Source organism: Polyodon spathula, chromosome 2 (genome assembly GCF_017654505.1).
Source record: "Polyodon spathula isolate WHYD16114869_AA chromosome 2, ASM1765450v1, whole genome shotgun sequence".
Classification (NCBI taxonomy): domain Eukaryota; kingdom Metazoa; phylum Chordata; class Actinopteri; order Acipenseriformes; family Polyodontidae; genus Polyodon; species Polyodon spathula.
This window is the reverse complement of record NC_054535.1, coordinates 51,165,737-51,192,550: the sequence shown is the minus strand read 5'-3', so window position 1 is coordinate 51,192,550 and position 26,814 is coordinate 51,165,737. Positions and strand designations below refer to the sequence as shown.

The 26,814-nt window shown below is 37.6% G+C and overlaps 1 protein-coding gene across 2 annotated transcripts in view; it reads right to left on the bottom strand.

Moving 5' to 3' along the window:
* The window catches only part of LOC121297964 (guanine nucleotide exchange factor subunit RIC1-like), a 119,739-nt gene extending 94,394 nt beyond the window's left edge, over positions 1 to 25,345 (bottom strand). For both annotated transcript variants that reach the window (XM_041224630.1, XM_041224619.1), the window contains exon 1: positions 24,872 to 25,345. In XM_041224630.1, coding sequence (XP_041080564.1) covers positions 24,872 to 25,012 — 141 coding nt within the window. In that variant the 5' untranslated portion in view covers positions 25,013 to 25,345. The remainder of the gene's footprint in view (positions 1 to 24,871) is intronic.
* Positions 25,346 to 26,814: the final 1,469 nt, after the last annotated feature.

Genomic DNA, 26,814 nt, shown 5'->3' with positions numbered 1-26,814 from the left:
ACAATACAATGACACACCTACAAAAACAGCACAATGTCACATGTACACAACAGCACGTCACAAAAAAAATACTATGGGTCTGATTTACAAACTGCCACAACCCAGGGCTTATTCAGTAAAATTATGCTAACATTTAATACCAGTGTTTGAAATTTACTATTGTGCATGCATGTTTAAGCATAATAGTAAAATTGTCACAAGTGAAAGAAAAGCCATAGGAAAAATATAAAAATGACAACTGAGTAATGATTTAGCACATGTATTACATCCGGCTTCATTATAATTGCACCATATACACTCAGAGAAAACATTGTGCCAAGACAAAGCGGAAGAGACATTAGTGTTGCATTTGTGCTGCGCCACCTGAGTTTAGTAAACCAGCTCCTATGTTGCATCTGTCTCTCAACACACTGTCATGTGTATAAAAACAACAACAAGCTATCATCGTCTTCATCACCACCATCAATATTTGCCTTTGCTTGAAACGTCTTCTGAAAACCAGCCTCAAAATAACTGTGTTTTTCCGACAAATATGTGACACTCTTTCAGCTGGTTGTAACCACCAAATAAACAAAAGAACAAAAACAACAGCACATCTCATAAAGTATTCTCCATGTAGGGCATGATGGAAAACGCCCCCCCAGAGCCTGGAGGTCACCGGCTTGACGGGAGTTCCCAGGGTCCAGTGCACAATTGGCTGAGCGTCGACCGGGTGGGGAGGACTTAGGTTGACCAGGGTGACTTCAGCTCATCGTGCACCTGCGGGTCTGCCTGTAAGCTGCGTGGTCCTCCGACGCTGTAGCTCTGATGTGGATGCATGGCGGGTCTACAGAGTGAAAAGAAGTACTCGTCTCTGCACTGGGGTGGCAGCGGTGAGCCGTGTTTCGGCTTTCCAAATAGGGGAGAAAACGAGAAATAATAGTTGGAGATTCCAAATTAAAAAAAAAAAAAAAAAAAAAAAGAAAAGAAAAAAGTGCAATGTGAAAGCAACAGGACTCTTCTGGATGAAGCTGCAAGTGAACCAACCAAACACACTGAACCACGGTTCAAATCACTTGAAAGTGAACTAGGTGCGAAAGTGCCCTTTGTGGAAATAAAGTACATTTTCTAATTAAAAACAGCAATGTTTATTGTATAACAAATCATTAGTTGCATTCTTAATTATTTAATGATTCATGATTTAATTGTTCAGCGTTTCATTTTCATGTTACATGTGCTGTATGTCTTGCTGTGAAATGTACAAACCGATGATAACAATGTTCCTCTTAGTGCTTAATAATAAATAGTGTTCATACGTAATTGATTACTTGGAGAGAATTTTTTCTGCATATCTTCTGTTTAAAACAGATTGGCTATGCGATAAGAAATATATAGGTTATGGTAAATATGTACTACTGTGAACAGATGTGTGTCACAAAAATGTTTTTTGGTATTACCTTTCAAATATACAGCAGATGTGTAGAGCCTTGGAATTTTTAGACAAACATTGCATTAATTACGCTGAATGTAAGGACACTAACCCACCAAGATTGCTGGGAAACACAGTTTTGAATTGTTTAAAAAAAAAAGAAAAAAAAACCCTTGAACTGAGGTAAAAGCAAGTAGCAATGGCTGCAACATATCCATTGTTGTTTCTATAGATTGGAAGTAAGTGCATTTAGTGATACAGACTGATAACTTGTCATATTGTTTTCTCCGAGTGCAGAGTTATCTGGAGTTTGCTGGAGTTTGCTTTTTTTGTTTGAGAAAATGAAGACCTATTAAAACACCAATACAACAGCCTACTTGGCTAGAAAAAAAAACTGAACCAGTATTAAATTGGTATTTAATTTAATTTGAACAGGAACGGAACGAAACAAAATTCAGAATTTTCGGAACTGGAGACGAAAATTCTGGTTCGGTGCCGAAAAAATCAACTTGTCATCGGGAGAGTGTCTTGAGGGACACTGATTGGTTTATTAAATCTTTCCAGACCCAGCGTGATATCATTCAGTTGTTTTGTATTTTGATTTCCACTAGGGCACCTCATCGCTACAAAATGGCATGTAAAAAAAACCGGCAAAATGCTCCGCCGTTTCTCTTGCTCCACAAAGCTTGAAATTGTTCGAGCTCTTGAAAAAAAACAGACACAACTTGCCAAGCAATTTGCTGTTTGCGTTCTGGCAAGTTGCCTCACCACTCTCTTTAATAATATGCATGTCTTGTATATTGCTGCTGCATTCTGTAACGTGTAGTACTGTGTTAATTTAGTCTGACAGTTAGTTTAACAACATTAAGTTAACCCTAAGTAACGCCCATTATTTTTGCCATTGTGAGATCCCGAAACACACCTGCCAGCTAATTTCATAGTACATAGTGATTTAAGCGTTTTGACCATGTTCTTTTGCTTTAGTTTTATTAACGTTAGTTGGTCTGTTACTTTTATTATTATAGTTTATTAACATACACTTGCTTATTATTTTGCTTTTACTTATTCAGTTAATTTCATACGTAGATACATGTGTGTCATGACAAGTAATACATATGTATTTATTTATTTACTTCCTTATTGATTCATACTGTGTCTGGTGGCGAGACACTTCTGCTATAATAACACTTTGCTTGCTTCCTGATGGGTGTTCTCTAAGCCGAAAAAGGACTGTACCAGGTTTCGTGATATTTGGATAAGCGGTTATCCAGATACTGTATATGCAAAAGTGTGTACAGACAGACATAATATGATATTAAACGTATTTAAATAATGTTAATGCCAAGTTTCATGGCAATTGATTCAATGGTTCTCCAGATATACAGAAACATGTGAAGTGTGAAATACTTTTGCATGTACGTACAACCACATCCACTACATCCCCTTTGAAGGGGATTTCATGCCCAGCGGGGATAACAAAGGGCATTACAAGAAAATACCATTCTGTGTTGCAAGCTTCAACCCTAAAACAAACAAATAAAAAAAAAACATGTGGCAGGCGAAAGTACAGTCATCTTAAAATGATTAAAAACAGATGTATGACTTTGTAATAAGATACAAAACAAAGCTTGCAGAAAAACAACCTAAAATAACCTCAGCTGGGAACAGAAACTGGAAACTGATATGCTTACTGTACCAATCTTCACAAACAGGAAGATAATCTAATCTAGAATTTCAATAATAAATAAACCTGATCTCTGCTAATTTACAGGCAGATATTGAAAATCAATCAATTAAATCAATCAGTCTTTATATTATATAGCGGTGGTCATAGTGGACCACCATCACAAAGCACTTTACAAGATAGTGAGGAACAATGCATAATACATTAATATAGTGAAATACAAGGCATAGTACATTAATTACAACAGTACAAAACCATGCAAATACATGAAATACAGGCATAATACGTTAAATACAAGGCTAGGATGTGAATTCTAAACATTGTGGACGCATGTGTCGAACCTGAAACATCAGGTGCTATGCAAGAACAGTACTACAGTATGTGAACTCTACTGAAATCTCTTTTCAGCAAATCAATGACTTTTCTTTGGCCCAACCAATTTCTGCTGGCATGTTAAATTACACCCAACAGGAATGGAAGTAAAACTCCCTTTGTCAGGCTTTGTTTAATAAGTCAGTTAGCATGACATTAAATAAAGAAGTAAAAGAGAAAAAAACTCAACACAGGAGGCCCAGGACAGGTCTTGGGTATGTTGCTTATATCATAGGTTTATTTCCGCAAGACAAAAAAGTTGTACTTTTGAAAAGGTACTTGGAGCTGAAAACTAATTTCAAACTTTGTGAACCCTATTTAGCATGCAATTCCTCTTCCTCTTTTCCTTTTTTTTTTTTTTTTTTTTTTTTTTTTTTTTTTTTAAAACAGAGTCCCTGAGAAACAAGAAAGCTTAAACAAAAGTCATCCAGTTGCTTCAAAGTTGATTTTAACTATGCTTTTGTCCATTAATTTTAGGGCACAGAACAGTATCCACCATTCCATTGAAATAAAGTAACAATGTGACTATGACTTTTCTGACTGCCCCAAATATAATTGTAGAGTCGGTGCGGCTGGCAGATTTGAAAGGTCACAAATGCAACGGAAATGTATATTTAAAAAAAAAAAAAAAAAAAAAAGTGAATGATGATGTCTTTTGTTTGAATGTGTAGACAAAAATGCACTTTTGGAATTCCTATACAAGGCAACACATGTGTGTGTAGGGTGTCTCTTATGGTATAAAAAATGTCATCTCGTGCAGTTTGGGCAAGAAGACTACAAAGCAAAGCCAAGCCGTTCTGGCTGCTCACACTGAGATATGACGTATCTTATACAATAAGAGACACCCTAGACGCGACCTATTAACTTATTATACTGTAGTGGAACCGCTCATATTCCATCCCATAAGATACGATACCATCTTCTAACTGATGGGCCAGTTTATGTTTGTGTGCATGCTTCTGTCGTTGTTGCTATTTGTTTTCTCGGGTTAAAACGTTCTTACGGTGCATTAAAACGATCAATTACTTTGTCACGCACTGAGAAAGCATGGCAAGAACCGTTCTTGGAATGCTGTTTTGTAAATTGCCAAATACTGAATTACAGTGCTTTATTCTGCAATAATTTCCACTGTATAGTATACATGCAGTAATGTACTTTGGTGTTTGACACACTGATGTACTAGATGTTAATTTATAATTCCCTGGCGTTAATAAAGCAACTATAATGTTCAGTCTGCTGCTGCCTTCCCCCACAGTAAGAAGCCTTGGTGTACTTCTGGACAGCAACCTCTCCTCTGATGCCCACACCTCCTCCATGGTCAAATCTTCCTTCTACCATCTTAGAAACATCTCTAAAGTCCATCCCTACCTTTCCCTCCTGGATGTGGAGATACTTTGTTATGCGTTTGTCTCCTCTTGACTCAACTACTGCAACTCTCTATATGGTGGTCTCCCAGCACACAGCATAAACCGACTGCAGCTAGTTCAGAATGCCACTGCCAGGATCCTTACCAGATGTAAAAAACATGATCACATCACCCCCCCGTCTTCCTCAGCTGCACTGCCTACCTGTAAAGTTCAGGACTATGTTCAAAACTCTCCTGCTCACCTATAATGCCCTTCATCACACAGGTCCCGAGGACCTCCTCAACCTGCTGACTCGCAATGTCCCTGCCCGCAAGCAGAGGTCCTCCGACTCTGGCTTACTTGTTATCCCCAAGCAAAAGCGCACCACACTTGGACAACACTCATTTAGCATCATGGCTCCGACTCTCAGGGACTCTAAGCTTTGGTTCATGATGCTCCGACTGTAGCTCGTTTTAAATCAACTCTCAAAACCCACCTGTTCTCGATTGCTTTCCATGCTCCCTAAGCCTGATCTGTTATTAGCTGCTGCTACCATTTCACGTATTGTTACTATCATGTATTCTGCACTTTCCACTGTATTCGGTGTACTATGTATTATGCTACTATCATGTATTATGTACTTTTCACTGTATATCATGTATTATACATTTCTGTATTTAAAGTATTATGGATTTTCTTGTATTTATTGCATCTTGTAAAGTGCTTTGTGATGGTGTTCCACTATGAAAGACGCTATATAAAATAAAAATTGATTGATTAATAAAAAAAGGAACATATTACATGTATGTGCCTTACTTATTTTACTGGCACATGGGGGCTTAACACTAGAACCGCCATGGCAGTAACTTTGACAGTTTGAGGTTTTCAAATTTAAATTACTCTGCGTGTCTGAAAGTTAGGCGGTTGTCCGTTCATGACTTTTCCTAAATACATGCATTAAATACCCTGACGGCGTTTGAAAGGCAGGATCGAGAAAACAAGGAAGTTCTAATCCTGCCAACCTAGAACTGCCAAAGCACTAATTTTGACGGCCTTTCGCAATACAAGTTTTTATTTTGAATATACCTACAATATTCATTTTTTTATTTTTTACATACAAGCCTGTTGTAATCTCTACCCCCACTGAAATTACCTCTGCAGTGCCAGCAGCTTTGTCTGTATTGTCTCCTATAGCAGCTGCAGCCATGCCGATCGTTTAACCCGCAGCACGAACAGGCATTCGGGAGACTGGGAAGGATGCCGCGATTTGGGAAATTATAAATCCCGGTGTTGAAGCTGTGGGAAGACGAGCTGCACAAAATCGATATGCGAATGCTATGCCACATTCAACGCTATACTGTAGTAGAGGCACATACTATAGAAAATGATGATTCCTGGGCAATGTCGTTGGAGGAATTAGAAACGTTTACTGCAATGCTGTGTGTGTATGTTGAGCGACCATACCACTGAATTTTTTTTATTTTGCTGCAGTTGGCAAAAGAGTTGAATAAGAAAAAAAAAAAAAAAACACACACACAACCACAACAGCATCCTGGTTGGAACAGTGAACAAAGCAAGAAGAGAGTTTCAATCATCTGCACAAAACTTGCAACCACAGCTATACTCCAGTACAATTATGAAACACAAGGATTGTGCTACGCTAACTGTTTCCAAGTGCAAACCGAGAAAGAATGTAATTATTCCCAGCTCCATTCATACGTCAATTGCCATCGGGACTGTTGACAAGAAAAAAAACGGGAGACTGTGGAATTCTACAATGACACCAAGTACGGAGTACAGACCAGATGGCACGTCAGTACTCAGTGAAAGTGCTTTATATGTGGCAAGTACGGCTGCACGATTAAATCAAAAATCGATTTTTCGATCGATTCCATTCTTCATTATATACATCGATATAAATACTGGATAATCTATTCAATAATTACATTTTTTCAACGAAATTGCACCAAACGCGCTGCCTTGCTATTTACAGTATTTCTGCCAGACAAACTGTGTGGTGCTCCTCTTTTCCTGCTCGTTAACTCGACATCTGATTTGCTGGTCCCAAGTACGGTTTGTAAGTACGCCCCTCTGTGTATTCAATGTAAACAAACAAAAAACAGCACCGCCTTGAATCCAGAGCAGGATGACAGGCTTGTATTCCTGGCAAACTGCCTGTAAATAACATTGATGAAGTTAGTTTGCACTTGTTTGGAGTTTCAAAATGAACTGTTATATAATAAACATTTAACAATATTCAATAACGTTAAAAAAAATGCAAATGCAATTTTTGAGTAACGATCAGCTTGACCTATAATGGGTATGCATGTTGTGGTAAGTAAATCAATTTATTATTTTTATTATGATTATGATGTTGTTTCAGGCAGGGATTTCCATATTGTGCGTTTCATAGATAGTGAAGGTTAGGTGGTATAGTATTAATAAGATGCAATGCGTGACGCTGCAGCTGTAACTGAATAAAAAAAAATACGTTTTTCATAAACTCGTGTCTAGTTTATATAGCTTACATTACAAAGTACTGTAATCTGTTTGGAATAAATATTTTAGTAACCCACCTGTTGTATGTTAAACTTGCTTTAGGCTTGTTGTGAATGTTGTTGTGTTTGTTTTTCTTCTCTTGACGCTACCAAGGCGTAATTACCCCTCACATTTCACAAGCTTTAACTGCAATGATATTAAAATAATCACAATGCGGGGAGAGGAATAGAGCAAAAACATGTGGGCGGTACAATCATCAATATTTATTTGAACGATTCAATTTTGTGTGCCCAATTAAATCGATTGCTATTTGGAGGCTTAACTGACAGCTCTAGTGGTAAGTTAGAAAATAAAGCCTTTCACATTTAATTATTCATTGAAATAGTGTTTCGGCTGTGCAGATGTTTGTTATGACGTGCTTGAATAAAACTTTTGAGTTGTATCCGACAGTTTGTCTTTCATTTTAACATTGATGTTGCTTTCAATGTAACCTTCATAATGACTGCTGGCTGTGGTTTTAGGTATGAGTATAACTGCAGCGGTTCTAGTGTTAAAGGGTTAATATTCTCTCAGCTGTCACCTTGGCGACCATGATGCTCTGCCTGAAACGGACACCGATGACAAGAGAGAGGTAGTTGGCGCAATACGAGACATCACGGCAAATTCTGAAAAGATGAGCAGGAACCAGATGACCGGAAAGAACAAGAGGAACAGCCATTGGTAAGCCGACCGATGTGCGTGCCGTACTAAAACGAGCTTGGTTTAAACACATTTCCAGATATTACACATTTTCTACATGGTCCCGGCCAAATTTAGCAGTCTCTTATTGTAAGCTAATTCTTATAATACAAATTCACACAACACAAATTTTCTGTTTGTGCTAATTATTGCTTGTGTTGCTGCGTATTCCAGTCTCACAATGGTCCTGGACCTCTGTAAGCATTTTACTTTCTTTCAATACTTATTTTAGTCTATGTTCATTATTACACTTTTCAGCGTAATTTAACAGATTCAATTTATGTATAGATCTATTTTAAAAAACAAACAAACAAACAAACAAACAAACAAACACACACACAGAAACTTCCAGCTTCAGCTTTTCACTTGTTACGTCTTAGGATGCATTATTATTTAACAATGTTACCACACAGGGATGGCTAGCAGACTCCCATTGCACATCGATTTGATCCATTCCTGGTTTCATAATAAGTTTAATAAGACACACCTGGGAAGAATTAAGCATGTAGTAAAAGCTGGAAAGTGTGAAACTGCTATGCAATAGGAGTCTTATTCCCATCCCTGCCGTATTCAAATTATTAAGAGATGTTAATATGAACTGTCTACATGCAGCAAAGTGTCCAACGAGCTCCCTAAAATGCTGCCGGCTTGGTGCTGAAATTAGGTGTGGTGTTCTATACACAGGATGACGTCTGTACCCAGGATAAGTTGTACTGGAATTTTGGCAAATACTTCACTGTCATTGGTTGACTTCTGAAATGTGATTTACAATACTGTGAAAACCATTTGCTTATGCCCAGCCCCCAAATAAACTTTTCACAGTGCTGAAATTACAAGACAAAAAGTTAAGAGATTAACATTGTTATTTCCTTACGTGAAAGCTTTGAAGACTAGGTGAAATGTCAACATGAATGAAAAGGCAATTATTTATAGGGCGCTACTTAAATATGAAGTAGGCGAATAGTAAAAGAATTAACAGGAGTGTCTGGGAAAGTATTACAAAAGCTGATGGTAAAAATAGATGTGTCCACCTGTAAATACAGTTGGGAGGTAAGCAATTTGAAAGTAGGTGTAACGCTTTCCTTTTCAACAAGATTATATGGAGTAACAAGACATCTAAGCATTTTGCTTTACAGTAGAAACTGGGCTCATAATGTAAATCCAGACAAGAAGTATTAAAGCTCTGTTGTTGAGAATCTGGCCTGACTACTGTGGCCTTTAGAAAACAGGATTTTCTTTCCCCAGCAATAGCAGCCGTCAAGAATCCTCAACAAATATACAACAGCAGTAAATGCCATTAGCGATTCGGTTCACAACTCATTCCTCCAGCGAGAGCGTGTAAGTTTAATGTGTTCCTTACAGTTTCAAGAAACCCAAGGTGAAAAACAAGACTGGCCTAATAAATCTATTTCTTTAGCCATCAGATGCATGTATCTCAGTAGGAAACCACACGGATTACACATTTGCTAAAGCAGATCTCAGCCGAGTTTAAAAGTCGGGATATGTGCTACCGTGTACTAGAGATTTCGTAGTCATGAATAGTACCACTCCATTTTGCCCCCACGAAAGACAGGGATCTACTTTTAGATTTTTAACTACTGGCCCCTCGGGCCACTGAGCTAGTGTTTTTACTGGCCCGGATGCAATTTTATCTGGCTCAATATATTTATATATTTTTTCATGATGGTTTTTATTTTCAGCATGTTTCTAACTGTGCATGGAAACCAAAGAGAGAAAGTGGCTAAAAGAAGCCCTTCAATAGATGTTACTTCAGCTATTAAATATGTATATAGCAAGTGCTAAAAGTAATACAGTAATCTAAACTTGGGTAACATTGAAATTAGAAAGGTAATTTAACGTTATGATGAATATAAAGACATACTAAATGCTAAGCAGAACAACGCAGTGACTATAAGAAACTGCAAGATACTTGGAGTTGGAAAGGAGTTATTCTTTTAACTCTGGACTGTAGTCCAATGTAAACATCTACTGTTGACTTTCTGTTTATGGATGGAGTAACGGTAACATTTGCACTGACCATTAAAAGTACAACCAGGTATCCTTGTTTTGAATTATTTTCAGGTTATTGAATAAACAAAGTAACCTGACCGATTCATCTGATGTCAATACTTGATGGCTAGTTGTAATTAGTAATGTTAAACTATTGTAATGTTGGAATGTATTTTCTATTTGGCCAGGTTACAATACTTACACTAATTTAGATTATGTTATAAATATTATCTGTTAGAATTAAACATATGTAGAATATTTAGGTTGCTATATGATAGGTGTTATTTTATTCTGAATACACTACAGCAAAAATGTTTTGGTGGTTTGTGCAATATTATTAAAAAAAAAAAAAAAGTGTACAAAAGTTTGACTGTAAAATAGTGTTGCTACTGTTCTATTTATTTATTTATTTATTCTGCAGTTGATTTACCTACTAAAAAAAAATTAAATTAGACAGACGTCTAATGCAGCGGATTTACAACTTGAACTCAATGTTGATAATAAATAAACAGCTATGAACACACTGATACTTATTCAGTAGACAGCAAAAATACTGGGCACTGGTAGCTTCTTTATAGTGATCTATGTCAGCTGAAGTAAGCACTTAAAGCACCAATATTTCAAATAGGTTCCCCCACCCCCAACAAATGAAACTTTTTTTTTTTGTTTATTTTTTTTTTTTTAAAACAATGCCAGTCTTAATTACTGCAGCAGTTTCCCTCCAATAAAACTTACATTTTGTAGCGTCTGCCGTGGTTAGGACAGGGGAAATTTAAAGTTGAATACTCTTTCAAATGTAGTCAAATACACCACAAAAACTACGCCAACCCTTGTTTATGTAGTGAGGTAGGGGGCTTCTAAGTCATGATCAAGATATGGGTTCCTTCACACAAGCCCCTTTAATTAGATGAAAGTCAATAGTCACAAGCGTTGTTTAAAATTGCCTTTTACGAAGCAGTTTATGATAAGAGCACCACAGGACTCTAATGTATCAGAAAAAAGTTAGAATTAGAGAGAAGGTTTCTAGTTGAACAGGTGAGGTTGAAGTTCAAAAAGAAACACCAAGTATTTAGGGTCTGTAGAGAGACAAATTATACTCTACAGAGACTAAAACTAAACAAAGACAAGCACACCATGGACAGCATGGAAAAGGACACACAGGAAATGTGATAACTACACAAAGAAATAAAATGTGAACAAAGAAAACAAATATAAAACCATAAAAACACCAATGCAAAATACATGTGTAAACAAATATCAAATCCCCAGGTAAAATCAAACAGTGTGATCAATTCCTGCGTCTCCAGTACATGCAGGCCGTGGTGGGTTTGCACTTTTGTCAAGTTACTGTGCAAAAGGCACATTCAATAATTAATAATGCTAATCGAAACACAGGGCGTATAAAATAAGATGCTGATTTAAATAGAGGGGAAGGTCAGTAATTTAGATAAATAACCAAATAAATACAGTAAAGAAAGAGAAAAGGATTGGTAATCGTAAATAAGCAAATAATAAGAAAACAACAGCAATAGGTAATCAGCGGTCACGTCCTCAGCCAGACTGGAGTTTTCATAAAACAACAGAGTTCCCAACAACTTGCCACAATACCTATAAACAATAATTATTTAAACCAATAGAAAACAATGAGCGATTCTTTAAAATGAAAACAAAAAAATACCTCGGTAAGCTGTTAACATGCATACAAGTTTGAGAAGTATTGCACAGCTCACCCGACAATTTACCGAACATGAATGTCTACAAACAGCAGTGCTCGAGTCCTGGCGGAACACACTGAAGAACAAGGTTAGTTCGCTAGACAGGAATTCAAAGGTTGTTTTAAACCTTCGAAGGTTCGTTAGGCGGCATTCACGCACTGTATGTTGTTTTTTTTTTCTGTAACAGAAATCATTTGACAATGTGTGAATACCATAAATCACACATGAAATGTCACTCGCATGCACAATCTGATAATTTTATTTTTAGAATGCATATTACTTAAAGAAAAATTGTATTAAAATCCAACCAAATCATTATACGTAGCAACTATATAGCAGGGTATATTATCCAAAGCACTGGGGCGGTAGATACTGTCTTGCGGTTATAGTGCTTCAGTAAAATATCTACTGAACACCTAGTATACAAGACAGTGTAAGAGAAGTGCTATGGTAGGATATGTTTGAAACATACAAAATATATGCAAACACATTTTAATCTCGAAAAAACTGAGCACCGTCCGTCCCTCCCGCTCGTGTTAATCAGAGGCAAATTTCTTAATTCAAAGCATTGTACAGTTTATGTCTGCTGTTTGGGATTTTTTTTTTTTTGTTAAATGCCCAGACACTGCAGTTAGTGCTGCTGCAATGCAAGCTGACTCGCAAGCAGCATCAATTCTGTGTAAATAAACAACGTGTATTTTTATTTAAATTATAAATAAATATATAACATATCTTTAAAATACATGTGAATGTTTTATTCCATTTACATGGCTTACCTGTAAAATAATAGGATCTAAAATCAAATATAAACAAGCAGCTATGGTGATGTCACCAGTAAATAATACAAATTAGTACCATCGAAAGGTTCGAACCTTCCTTCGCTAATGTGTTCCGAACCATCAAAGGTCAAAATGTATCCTTTTTTGCAGCCCTCTAATAACCTCAGATTCGCAACGTTGTGTGAAACGGGAAGTGAGGAGCATAGCGTGCTGCTGAATTACAATCCAATACGCTGGCTACATTTTAATAACTATGTACAAAAGGCAAAAAACTTTTTTTCCTCATCCAGAAAAGCAAAACTTGTTACAAAAGATTGTTCCTATAATTATTTGTTTGACAAATGTCTAGAAATTGTATGTTTCCACTGGGGTATATAACTACAACTGTATATTTCCATGCACTGGGGTGCATTAAAGGATAGTTTGTTTAGAACCGTGGATTCATCTCTTCTTTTAATGTCAGCTGGTTTGGTTAAGACTTCCTTTAAAAGATTCTTACTTATCTTGCTTTTTATAAGAATACACTTAGATTGGCCTTAGTGTTTCAAACTAGACAGATTGGTGGCCTATAAGGGGATCAATTCCACTGTTTACAATACTTCCTTTCTCTTTTTGCACCAGTGCAATTTTGTCCATCATGGCTTCAGATTCCAACACACACTTTCCTATTGCTGTTACTGACTATTCAGACCCTGGTGCTTTTATTGACATAAATGCACCTTTTGTGACTAGGAGGGGTCAAATAGATTATTTGGTCTTAGTCTTTTATATCTAAGTGATCCAGAGAGTGAAGATGAGGGGGACTTGGTTAATTGTGTATAGAGTTGGACCGAGTGAAACAGAATACAAACCATAAATGAACATATAAGTAACGTAGAGTAGGACTTACATCAAGCTCAAACAAGCAGCTTTAAATCAGGAAGAAATATTCAGAGAGCAGGTGCGAACATGTTTTAAGCAAACTGAAGAGTTTACATTAGAGGCTGTGTTCAAATTAGAAAAGGCTATTGTTGATCGTTTGGGCAAGCGAGATAAAGCTTAACCGCACAAACTTAGCCAGAAAGACTAGCACCTCTTTATTATCCTCATTCCCAGTTGTGAATGTAAAACCTGCAGGTATGTTGCAATCCACCACTGTTACCGAACCAGGATGCTTGGAGTCGACCTGATGGGTCCATTTCAAACCTTATTTGATGTAGCCTACACCTTATGCAACAACAGATGTATCTTATGTCTTCTATGGTTTTTTTTGAGGGAATATCTTCTTTTAAAATAAATTGCTACTTGCAGTTTACAAAATCATATGCATCCTCAAATTATACAGACTCCAGAGACAAGGTAATTGCTGGGCACAGTTTGAAATGTTTTGCATGGTTTTATTTTATTTTTTATTTTTTGGTCCAGCTTTCACCCACTCCCTCCTGTAAGTTAACATGTCCAGCTGCTGTCCTCAATGAATAGTTACTTACTTAACTAGTGGGTCTTCCCAATCACAAAAGTAAGAACATGAAAGTGTGCTTGTACTGATCAAAATATTTGCATAAAGTTATCGGATTACAGCCCAATCAATCAATGAGACTAGGAGTGTATGGTAAGAGTGGTAAAGATTTGTGCAAAAAGAAGCCAGTTGTCATTTTCACCACGTAAAAGTGTCACAGGCAGAGACAGATGGACGACAAACAGTTACCACGAGCAAATTACCCTTCTTGTTGGGCATAATTCATTTTCATTTATTTTTTATTTCTTAAAAAATCACAGGATTGAACGGCAATAAATTCCATACTTCTCAATGCTGATTTCTGCTTCTTTTGAATCCAATGGCAACAATTGCTCAGTCCACCAAGGTCATGAGGCTAAAAACAAAACAAAGCTTTCAAAAAGGGAATTGTGGCTTCTACTTTCGACTGCTGCAATAATAAGCAAATAATAAGCAAATTTAAAATGTCCCCTTTACCATCATACTCATCACTGTATGCAGTCTCGCTGACAGTAGTACCCATAGTGGCTATCGGTACTGTGGGACTATGGGTACTGTTTTGTGTAGGGCTGTTAGTGTTGCGCCTAACACAGCCCCACCTTGCAACTACAACATCACATAAAAGAGCCCACCATATTTTTTTTTCCTTTTTAATATTAACAATACTAATGAAAATTCTACAGTACTATCCAAAAACATTTAAGCTTGCTATAGCATGTAATGTAGTATGCCATTGGAAACTACAGTGTTTTTGGATTTTTATATGGGTTCTGGCCACAAAACACATAGTATAGTAAACAACAATGAATTCTTTAAAATTAGTTCAACCTCAAACTCTTTTGCGCAAACATAAATTAACACGGGGGTCATTCCATGACAAATAACCCTACCATCTCCAATTTACACCAAATTTGGTTTTTATGGTGGTTTTAGGCAAACAGGTCAACGGGTCAATGTTAAGGGTCAATGTTACAGAGGTCAAAATGTGGTTGCTGGTTACCACCCTTAACGTTAACCAAGCTTTCACTCAAAATGGTTTGTGCTACAGACTTGTGGGTGACATTTTATTGGAAATCGCATGGAAAATTCATCAAATTAAACAATTGTTTGAAAGAAAACAAAAGGAAGTTAAACCTTAAAATTTGACTTTGGGTTGAAACCACAAAAATAAAAATCAGAAAATGAGGTCAACGTCTCGGCTTCGTCTGTGCAAAATTTCAGGAAGGTAATATTTTTGGTTTGCTTTGAAAAAAATCTAAACCTAACCTGCCCCACTACCCACCCATTTCTAAGAAACCTGAATAATCTTCAGGTAACAAACATTTCATTTGAAACAGATGACATGAGTAAATGAACAGCACATCATTGTGGGAAAAAAAATTCACACCTTTTATTTATGTGGTATAAAAATAACTCTTCATGAACATTTATGGAGTATCTAATTATTTTTTTGAAATAAAAAACGTAGCTAAATTCCTGTTTGATGTAGCACCGTAGCAGAACCACCAATACGCTACAGTCAGATCACAGCAGTTGGCTCTGATCCACAGCAGGGTGACCCAATTTAGACACTGTACCACCAGTGCCAGTGAAGTACTTTAAAAAATGATGGTGATTAAGTAGATTCAAGAAAATGCACAGAGTCCTTTTCTTCAATCAGTTAGGTTTATTGAAATATGCAGGGAGTCTGGTCCCAGGTACAGGACAAACAGAATACTCTTCCTTACAATGTTTGCATGATATTAAATATCCTTCTGTATAGATGGTCTACCTCCTCTTTCTCTGACACTTAACCAATAGCAAAGGCACAACACATTATTCTGTCACCAGTCTAGTGTGACAACCCATTCTTCAGCTCCCTGGTGACCAAAAGGTCCATACATCTGGCTTTTGTTATCTTCTTGAGACCCTTTGATCCCAGTGGCATTATCTCTTTCGATCTCTCTGAAGTCTTAGAGCCTGGCCCCTTCTGGTCCACAGCATTGTTATCTCGTTAGCTTGCAGTCAATGTTGGGCAAGAAGCTTGTAGACGCAACGTGTCTATCAACTGTTAGCAGTACAAGCAATTTGAACCAAACAGTCTGCTATCTGCAATATTAGTCTCTTTTCAGAAAAGAACACCAGTATAGCTCTGCCAGTCCACGTGTGTAGCAAACTGCTAATCAATTCTCGATCCATGTTTTCCAACAGCCAGGATGGAAGAGACTACTACACCATGCAAAACTGGCCACAGTGAATAGCACAGCCTGGTTAACAAAGACGTAAGTCAGGGTATTACACACCCACCATGAGAAAAGAATAATAAAACAAACAAGCACAGTACTGTACTAAAAGTACTAAAATCCCATCACACAGATTTAACATACAACCAAATGTCCAATATGCATCAACAGATACATGACTGACATGTTTTCTAATTTATTTATGCATTTAAAATACATGTATGCAAGGAACATTTAAGAAAAAAAAAAAAAAATTAGATATCAAAAATGAAGACCAAGCTGTTATACGCTGCATACTGTGCATCTTGAAACTTGAGACTTTATCAGATGCACAGGCAAGTGTTGATTCTATTGTTATAAACGGACTCTGCACCGAGATCAGTAACAGTAAATGTGAGGCTCTTCAGTGCATTCTTTACTGTCAAGTATGTTTAGCACCAGTGAGGGATGATTTTAATGCAAATGGTGGATGAATTTTAGACCTTTCATTGTCTAGATCAGGGATCTCTAACCCTGGCCCTAGAGAGCTACTGTGGCTGCTGGTTTTCATTTCAACCACTCTCAGTTACATAATTGAACCAATTACTGACTGAATTAGTCAACATTAAGAGGTGTTCCAAATCTTTAGTCACTGATGATGTAAAGACAACTATAAAACCTGCTGGATAAGGGCTCTCCAGGACCAGACCCCTGATCTAGATCTTGCCTTCTTTCTGAACACAACAGGTCAATCTGCAAGTACAGTTGTGCTGCAGCCAGGAGAAACATGATGCAGTGGGGGTTCACCAGACTCATTAAGGAGTGCATGATTCTTGAACTTGTTCTGACCTGGCTGCTCCAGTATATCACCACAAAACAATGAGAATGAAAATAACTACAGGCACCAGACTGCTGTTGCCAGCAAGCATTTAATAGCTGTGCAGCATGTGGTATGTCACACACCTGCCCACTTCTGCATAGTTATTTCCGTAGGCAGAAAATTTACTATGTAATCGTTTCCTGTTATGCAGCTGACATCTGTTCTGTACCTTAAGCGAGGACCCACATTTACAAAACTACAGTAACGAGAGGTGCATTTTAGAAAAGGTACCAGGAGTGGTGGTATTAAGATCATTAGATCAACAACAGTAATACCATTTAATACCATCTTGCCTGAAATATCTAGCTACAGCAAGATGAGGCACGTTTTTCAACCATGGAGTGTGGGTGCGAATCTAAGCCAGCAGGGAAACCTTGCAAAGCAGGGCTTCTGTCAGATTTTCAAAGTGATCATTCATAGAGTCCAGTTTAAAAGCTACACTTAGTATGTACAGTGTGCACTCAGTTTGCGGTGTACTTTATGTTTTAGCCACAACCCATCCCCTACCGGAGCGCTGTGTACAGTTTAAATGTCAGTGGTCGTCAGTATCGTGCTGCAAATCATGACTGTGGTAAAGCAGATGATTCAAACATTCTTACATTTACAGTCTTATCCAGCTGCGATTTTTTTCTGATGCTCATAAATCAGAATGAGCTCGATTTTGGCTGGGAACTGCACTCACACATTGTTTGCAGTGCAAGCTTCCTGCAGACTTTGCTGCCGGCTTGCTGTGGCAGACACAGTCTCATTGTCAAGCTGTGATTTCCTGAATGCTCAGAATCATTGAATTAAAGCTGTTACAATTTACAGGATCAAAATAAATACATATATAGAAGCTACAGTGTGCTGTGTGGGAAAATGTCACACAGTATACCCTCCATAACGCCCTTCAATATAACGAACCTTCGGCTAGAACGAACCTGGCCACTGGACCCCAAGTAAAAAAAAAACTAACTAAAAAAGATAATATAAAACACACACTGTCAACATCCCCGGTCTGTATGCACGGGGTGCCACCTCCACAGTGAAGTCAACTCTTCTGTCTTCATAAAAGTGCACACTGTGTTTATGTTGCAACAAAGCTGGAAACTATATTGATCGTTTGGAAAGAGGAGTGACGCTGGCATGTCTGTCAAAAAGCACTTTTTTTTGGCTTGTTCAGCAACCATGCCAGCAAAGCAAAACCAATTAAGAAAAAACAACAAAAAAAACGGATCTGATTAACTTTTCATGTCAAAATTTTCATGTCAGGTTGATCTGGAATAAAAACTCTTCTTGCATGTTGGATTAAGATTTGTGGCACTTTGGAACGATTCATATCAGAGTGATTTTGAATGAATGTTCAGCTTTAATTTGGGATTTGTGCTTTCTGTACTGCGTTTTAATTCTTTAACGACTAGGATAAAGCAAAGGCAGAATACTGCATACATGAGACAAACAGGTACACACAATTCTACCTTTATTCACAATCTCATCTCATTAATTTACTCCAACAGGTTACCGTTCATTCTGATTGCCCTTTCGCTAAAACAAACCCCCAGATAAAACGAAGAAAATGCCTGGACCCCAACAGGTTCTTTATAGCGAGGGTGTACTGTGCAAACACCAGCGGTTTGTCCTAGGCTATTGTACTATATATTGACAGAGTCGGCAGAAATAGCCAGATGCTGAATCTACTGGGAATTGCTGACTGACTCCCTGGAGCTAAAGATCTTGTTAATATAACAGGGTTACACAAGTAGGCCTCAGGGTTGGTGATTTTTTTTTTTTTTTTTTTTTTTATTACTTTTTAAATTTCAATCAGATTTTTTTAAATTTTTTCAAATTATGGACAATTTTTAATGTTACTGCAGTTGTAGCTTTACCTCAAAAAAACTGTAAATTTAACACTTGGGATGATGCAAATGGTTGTTTGAATAATTACATACCAAACCAAATAAATCTTACATGAATACATAAATAAAGCAAATTGGAATATGATTAATTTACTCTCCATTATTATGCAATGCAATATGTATGTGTATATGCAAAATATTTCAAAGTACAGTAATAAACTGAGGTATACAGTACTTAGATTATAGTTATTTTTCAATTTTATAACACAAAAAATAAGTTGAAGGGTAGTGCAGAATTTAGTATAACTATTGTACATTTTTAGAAAGAGGTTGTTACTTGCAGAGAAAATGAGTCTCTTACCTAAGCCTAGCACAGATTTTTATAAGCCTTTTTATCAACATCTCTTCAGACAAGTACAAACAATTTCTAGACATAATAATAACAATAGTAATACAAATATAAATGAAAAGACCACCTGAAAACTGTCTTAATGTATACAAAGTTACATGAATAAATATCTGGGATCATACTGGCCTGAAAAATTGTTTGTTTACAAAATAACTTCTAAAACAACTAAACATCACAGAGTTTGTCAGGTCAAACATAAAAGTGTTAATCTACAAGAAGTCAGTGTTTCCAATGATTTTTTAAATGTTACTGTTCAAATAATTTTACAACCACCTGCAATTAAAAATCAGACTAAAGTCAAATGCATTTGGTATTTTTCGTGATTTTAAAATGGAACTTTAATGAAATGTCATGCAAATTTTAACCGACAGCTGTAATATTTTCTGAAAACATTTGGAAATGAACTACAGTACAAATTCAAGGTCTAATAGAGTTGGTTTTATTATGCTACTTTATTAAAGTTAAAATTATTTTTAAACTAAAAGTTAAACTAATTTTGAGCTCCTCTAAGTTCTTAAAATTGACAAGGAAAAACAGAGCTGGTATTTTTGCTATTATTTTTTCTTATTTTTCTACACTAAATTGGGAAATGTTATTTCTTTATAATTTCGGAGAAATAATGCTGCTCTGGCATCAACCACAGCATTTAATCTAACAGGTCCATCGGGTTCAGCAAGGCTTTCAACATCATTTACATCTTTTAAAAGACCATCGCACCCCACAAGCACCAGGAAGATGTCACTCTTAGACAGTTTTGTAATGAAAACTACTTCAATGCAAAAGGCTGAGCTTGATGAGCAAGTCACTACAATGGTATTTGCTACCAATTCTCCCCTTTTGTTTGGTGGATCATCCCCACTTCCAAAAGATGGCAAGAATACGGCGACCTGGCTATATTCCTCCCTCCAGAAAAGACATTGCAGACAAGTTCCTTCCCATCGTATATTACAAAGAAAACAAGAAGTGTGCTGATTAATTGCAAGGAAAAGTGTGTGTCTTGCTTTGGATGGATGGTCCAATGTTCACAATGAGCCCATCCACGTGTTACTGTGACAACAGATGACGGCCAAGTGCACTTGGTAGACATAGCAGATACCTCTGGAAAACCACACAATTCTGAATACCTTGAATAACTTCCTACAACTTCAATCAAAAAGGTAGACAAGAAGTTGGTCACAACCAAGTGATAACACCAGCTCTGAGAAGGAAAAAAATATAGCGATTGAGTACGTTAACAAAAAATGCTTCTTACTCATCCCAGTCATCATGAGGTTCCAAGCCAAGTCCCGTCCATTTCAAGCCTTCAAATTTACAGAGGAGGTGACAGAATGTGTGTCAGCATCTAAGTGGTAGAAGACGCATAAAGATAACGAAAGTCTCACTGCACCAGTTTTTGTCAGCAGTAGCTTCCTCTGCTGGTGTGGAGCGTGTCTTATCTTACGGATTGGTGCAGTCAAAGTTGAGGAATCGCCCTGGCACAGAAAAGGCAGCAAAGCTGGTTTACCTTTTCAAAGCATTGAATCCAATGCAAATGGGTTCATAGAGAGGATGAGGTTTAGCTCCTAAACAGTAAGAGTTGTGTTAATAAAAGCTTTCTAAAACATACAGTTCATGTATTTTCCTTGACAAATTATAAAAAAAAAAAAAAAAAAAAAAAAAAAAAAACGATTAAAAAAAAATTTAAATCAGCCATCCCAGGTAGGCCTATATAACAATATTGGTAACAGGGTTGGTAACTGATATTAAATACAGCACAAGGATAAACAAATAACATTCCTTCTGTACATAACGACAACATGTCATGCAAACTATGTTACGATTCTGTTGGTGAGGTTCTTTGGTCGCCAGTGCAAATCCCAGTCTCTGCTCCGTCCTGTTACACAACCACAGATGTGCACGGTTTTTAGTTGACACTACTGTATGTAATGCTTGTGGCCAGTAGTGTTTCAGTATCCAATTTATTTTTTGTGGCAGTTACACTTGCAAATACTGTTCAATTGTATGCCCCATACAAGGCTCTCATGGATGTGGGTACCCGCATTCTTTACACACGCATGGTATACCGATTGCATTCCTTTCACATGACCTCCTGTGTACGGCTGTGTGTTTTGCTGAAATCCACTTCAGGCTTTCTTGCTGACTGCTTCCCAAGCATAAGCAACTGTGTTTCCTGACAGAAGAAAATGTCTTAGAGAAGTTTAATGGTTCTTTATTCGTTGTCTATTTGGCTGCACTGTAGTTACAATACTGCTACAGCATGTTTAAGGGTCTACTGGGTGCTTGTTAATTTGCAGAATTCATGGTAGCTCTGATGTTGGGTACTGTAGCAAGGATGATGCCTGCCTTGTAAATAAGGTATTTTTGTTTGGGTTGATAAATAAGAGTTTTGCTTGATTTATACAAACATTTTATTTTGTAACTTACAGTATGTGCTAGATATGACAGGACTATGGAGGTTAGACTTCACTCCCTGCCTAATTGAATCCGACTGCGCAGCAGGTGGCCAGGTCTTGATTGACCCACACTGACCACCTACTTTTAAAAAGGGTCTGGAAAGCCAGCCCTTGGTTCTTTTGTTTGGGCTTTCTTCCTGAAGGCGAAGGTGAAGGGGAAGAATCCTCACAACTGTGTCTGCAACCAGGGTCAGCTTTGTGGGTTATCCCCAAGTACAGACTTGGATAAACACTTTAAATTTAGGGACTCATTTAGGGGAATTTTAATCCCACTGCAGTTTATATTATTTGTGTTAGGAAGAAGGTTCCTGGTGCGGGAACCCCCTGTGCAGCGGGAGAAGCACAGGGCCTGAGCTTGGCCACCTTTTGTTTTCTAGTTTTTGTACAGTTTTTTGGTTTGTATTCGTATGTACACCTGTGTGTCCTTCTGCACTAGGGATACCATCGCTGGTATCATATCACTTCACTTGCCTGTCTGATCATTACTAAAACCTGGACGCCCGAGTGGCGTTTTCAAATACAACCATCTGTGTCTCTTGTCTCTCAGCGGATACCAACAAAGTAACAGAACTCCTTAATACTAGCTGATCACACTAAATATGTTTAAAAAAATAAATAAATAAATAAATAAATAAATAGAAAAAAAAAGGAGATCCCCCTGAGTGAAATTTGATATTATGTTGATGCAGTTTTAAGATATGTAACGAAAGCAAGACTTCACTTCACTTCCCTAGAGCTTATGTCTTCTGCCACGGCCAGCAGAGCATGCACAGTTTGCAATAAAGTTTGCAAGTTAGTTAGCTGGGGAACCCAGTAAAAAAATGGTCTTTTAAGCAATACCAAACAAATGATTCTGATGTATAAATTTAAAAACCTGATTGGTTCTGGAGCATTTGGTCTCCTTTAATATTAAGAACAGTGGGGGGGGGGTGCCTGATTGAGTAAAATGGCTGGCTGTCCTTTTGGTCTTTATGGGATTTTGCTTTTGTTGATTCTATTGCTGTGCCTTTTTATTAAACCAATCTCCTTTGGCTTATTACTGCCTACAAAAAACAGTCTGTAATATTTGCCAATTCGCTGCATCAGCTAATATTGCTAACACTTTGAGAAAAAAAAGGCAATGCAATAATGTACTAGTACAGTCGCATATGTTAGCTATGTAGCCTATCAGGGATTGTGCAGGAGGTTGTACAGTAATGCATTCCCTGGACCACACTATAAAACAGGGCAAAGCTGTGGGGAAAAAAACATTAATAATGGCCAGGGGTTATAATGCTTGTTTACTAAACACTCTGGTAGTCTTCTGTAAACTAATTATAATTCCATAAAAAACACTAAATACTAAACCAGTAGTCTACAATTCTGAAGGTAAACTATAAAATTGGAATAAACTGGATTGGTTTAACCAGTTTACACCCTTGTTTAACAATTACAGACCCTGGGGGCTATGAGTTTTCCCCCGTGGAAAAGATCCTTTCACCAACAGAACAAAACTGAGTTTACAACTATACAGGATGAGGTCCAGTTTAACTCTTGCACATAAACACCTTACTATCAGTATACTCACAAGTATGGCTAATCAGAATAAATGGCATTGTATCATCAAATATATTTATAACTAACAATTAATGGTCCTAAAAGTGCCAAGATTGAAAATATCTAATTCAGAGTTAGAGTTGAAGAATTTCTGCAAAAAATGCCTTGCCAAAAAGCAGAAGAACTTCAAGCATTTTTGAGGGATGGCACTAGTATTAGCATTCTGGCCTTCCTTGTTGCTTTAACAGGCCATTTCACTTATTCCAACCTGAAGCTTCAAGAGTGAAATCACAATGTAGTTAATCTCCACAGGACTACTGCTTCATTTCAAAGCAAACAAAGTCTCTTCAAGAGTAATCTGGAAAATGGAGAGTTACATTTCCTGACGTTGCTGTTGTAGATGTAGGGCTTGTATTTCATTTTTGTGTGGGGGGGTTTCCAAAAAACTTGCATGTGTACGGTGTCCAGGCACATTATGACGGATATATAGATGAATATATATATAGTATCTATATATTGATATATATATATATATATATATATATATATATATATAATATATATATAATATGCATCATCATTCACATTGGTGTTGCTTTAAAATAAGCTGTTTTCAAGAGACCTACCAGCTGTTCATTACTGTGAGACACAGCACTTTCCGTTGCTTTTGCCATTGCCTGACTAAGTTTTTGCATGCAGAAGAAAAATATGCCTTTCTTTCTCGGCAGGAAGGGAAAATCAGCCTTCATAAGCCAGCAATTAAAGACCACTGAATCAGAAAGCTAAAAATAAAGGTAGTCCTATAAAATAGCAGTTTAAGTTATTTATATTTTTGTATATACACAGGCCTGCGTGTTAGTGGGACAGGTGCGGTGCTAAAAATGTTTCTCTGGACCTTGACCAACAAATTCGGACCTTGACAAAAAATAATTGACTACCCCTGCAACAGTACTACTGAAAACCACACGACGGGACTTCACGTCAGATGTGAGCTGAAGGGAACTAGCACCATCTCACATTGAGTGTGATAAATACACAAAACAAACGTACAGGGCAGAGTAGGTCAAGGTAGTTCCAGTAAACCGGGAGGTCTTCGTGGCGTGCTATTTTTATTTAACGCTACAGCGAAATTATTCACAGTAAAAATGGTTAAAGCCCATCCATCCACCCTCCCAAATTAAGCTTGAGGTCAAGCACTCACATTCAGATAACCAGGACTTGAGTTATGACAACCTGGCATACTCTGATCGGATCCTTGTCAGGAATAAATTGGTAGAAACTTAACCTATCCGCTTTAGCAATATGTTCGGCATGACACCTGTACAGTTTAGATAATGTTGAACTGAAGTTCTAGGTAGACTTTATTACGAAATTACCGATACTGTCTCTTTAAACGTAGTAGTACACTTGGTGAAGTGGGTGACGCGGCAATCAAAGTACACAACTTAACATCAAAGGCCAAATCGCCCTAAATACAATACAAATACAAGTAAACATGTATTTTACATACAGTACCGCATTGCACTTACCCGGCTGTACCAGATGCTGATCTGAGTTTGTGACAACACTGCGAAGAAAACTCTATGGGAGTCTGGCTGGATGTGAAACGGTTTCTCTTCACTTTTCAAAGGACACAGTAGTCTCCTGGGCCAGCCAGTTAAAAAATACATGATGGTAAAAGCCCGCGTTTAAGATGCGTTTAACTCCCCAGATCCGACAAGCGCGATCCAACAGTGTAATTCAGTTTGTACTTCCTTTGTGTGTTTCCAATCCAGCGGCACTAGCAAAAGAAAGAAGGAAAGCTCTCGCCTTCAAATCCACTCCACACACAGCAAGCGAGCCCTAGTTTATGGACTCTCAGCAGTCAAGCCCCTGTGTCAGTACTGAATTGCATCCCTATACACAAGCGATGTGTTCTCCTTGCTGTTGCTGCTGTTGTTGTTATTGTGATTAAAAGAGCATCTTACATTCTGCAGCGGGTTTCTCATCGCCGCCATCTTCAGCCTTTTGGGAAGCTTCTATCTGATTGGATAACCCCGAGGGGCTCACTGCTGTTGCTGCTGTTGTTGTTATTGTGATTAAAAGAGCATCTTACATTCTGCAGCGGGTTTCTCATCGCCGCCATCTTCAGCCTTTTGGGAAGCTTCTATCTGATTGGATAACCCCGAGGGGCTCACTCCGCCCCCAACCAGGGATCATGACGTAACGGGGAGTTACGGCGCAGGGTCGTGTTAGTGGCAGTGCCTACAAAGATACTACGAAATGTTTCTGTCAGGGCAACTGAGGAAGTCAGCTCCTTCGGTCAGTTTTTTTTTTTTTTTTTTTTAAGTAACAAAAACGCTTATTCACTGCCAAACATGAACTACTTTAGATGTGTAATGGCTGTAGTATAGGATACTGACATGGTGGGAGAGGATTATTCATTGTTTTATTAACAATAATATGATAACCAATCAAAGTGCAGTATCCTGACAGGAACATTTGGTGGTACCTTTGTAAGGACAACCGTGGCCACTGATCTACAGATTCGTCGCAAGGATCAGTGGTTGGTGCTCAAGCCTCAATCCGCTGAGGTAAACAGAAACACGAAACTGTGACCATAACTCCCTCTGGTGGTATATCAGCCAGCTTTTTTTTTTTTTTTTTAATTATCAAATTAATTTGTACAAGGAGGAACCTCTTTTAAGCAATAAAGTAAACATGCATTTCACCCAGTCTAGCACAAAAAGGTCACGTTGATGTCTCACACCGCTGTTCAATTGTACAATAAAATACAATTTGTTAATTGGTATCCGTTTATTACATTCTCTAATAATTTAATATTCCATGTGTAAACCACTTCTCTGCTTTAAAATTTAAGTAACGGCAAACTCACGCACTGGAGGTCACTTAAAACCAACGATTCTCCAGCATAGCCCGAAAGCCTACCGTATCTCAGGGCTCGCTCGCTCTCTCTCTCTCTCTCTCTCTCTCTCTCTCTCTCTCTCTCTCTCTCTCTCTCTCTCTCTCTCTCTATATATATATAATAATATAATAAACCCAGTTATTTTATAAATGGGCAGATTCGCTGCGCAGTCTCTATGGAGCGCTGCGGTGAAGTAGTTACTGTAACTCGAGTTCAAATCAGGTAGTGGGGTGATGATAATTGTTTGAAGATGTATATACCGTATTTACATTGTGTAGTTTGCGTTGTGTGTTTCATTTCAATCAGTGAACCCAGACCAGGTTGTTCGAGTCCAATAAGCCAGCTCTATTTTATGTAGTTCCCCCTGTTATATTTAAAAGACAAAAAACATAAATACGCAGGTACACGGCATGCTTAGTACATTAATGCTGTCAGCTTCATGTCGTTATGTTAAATGATTTAGAGATATCTGAAAAGTATTTAAATATATCTAAAAATGCATTCTAGGTATCTCATTTAAAGCTCCATTTAAAGAAATCTGTAAATCATTTTGAGATATCTCTAAAT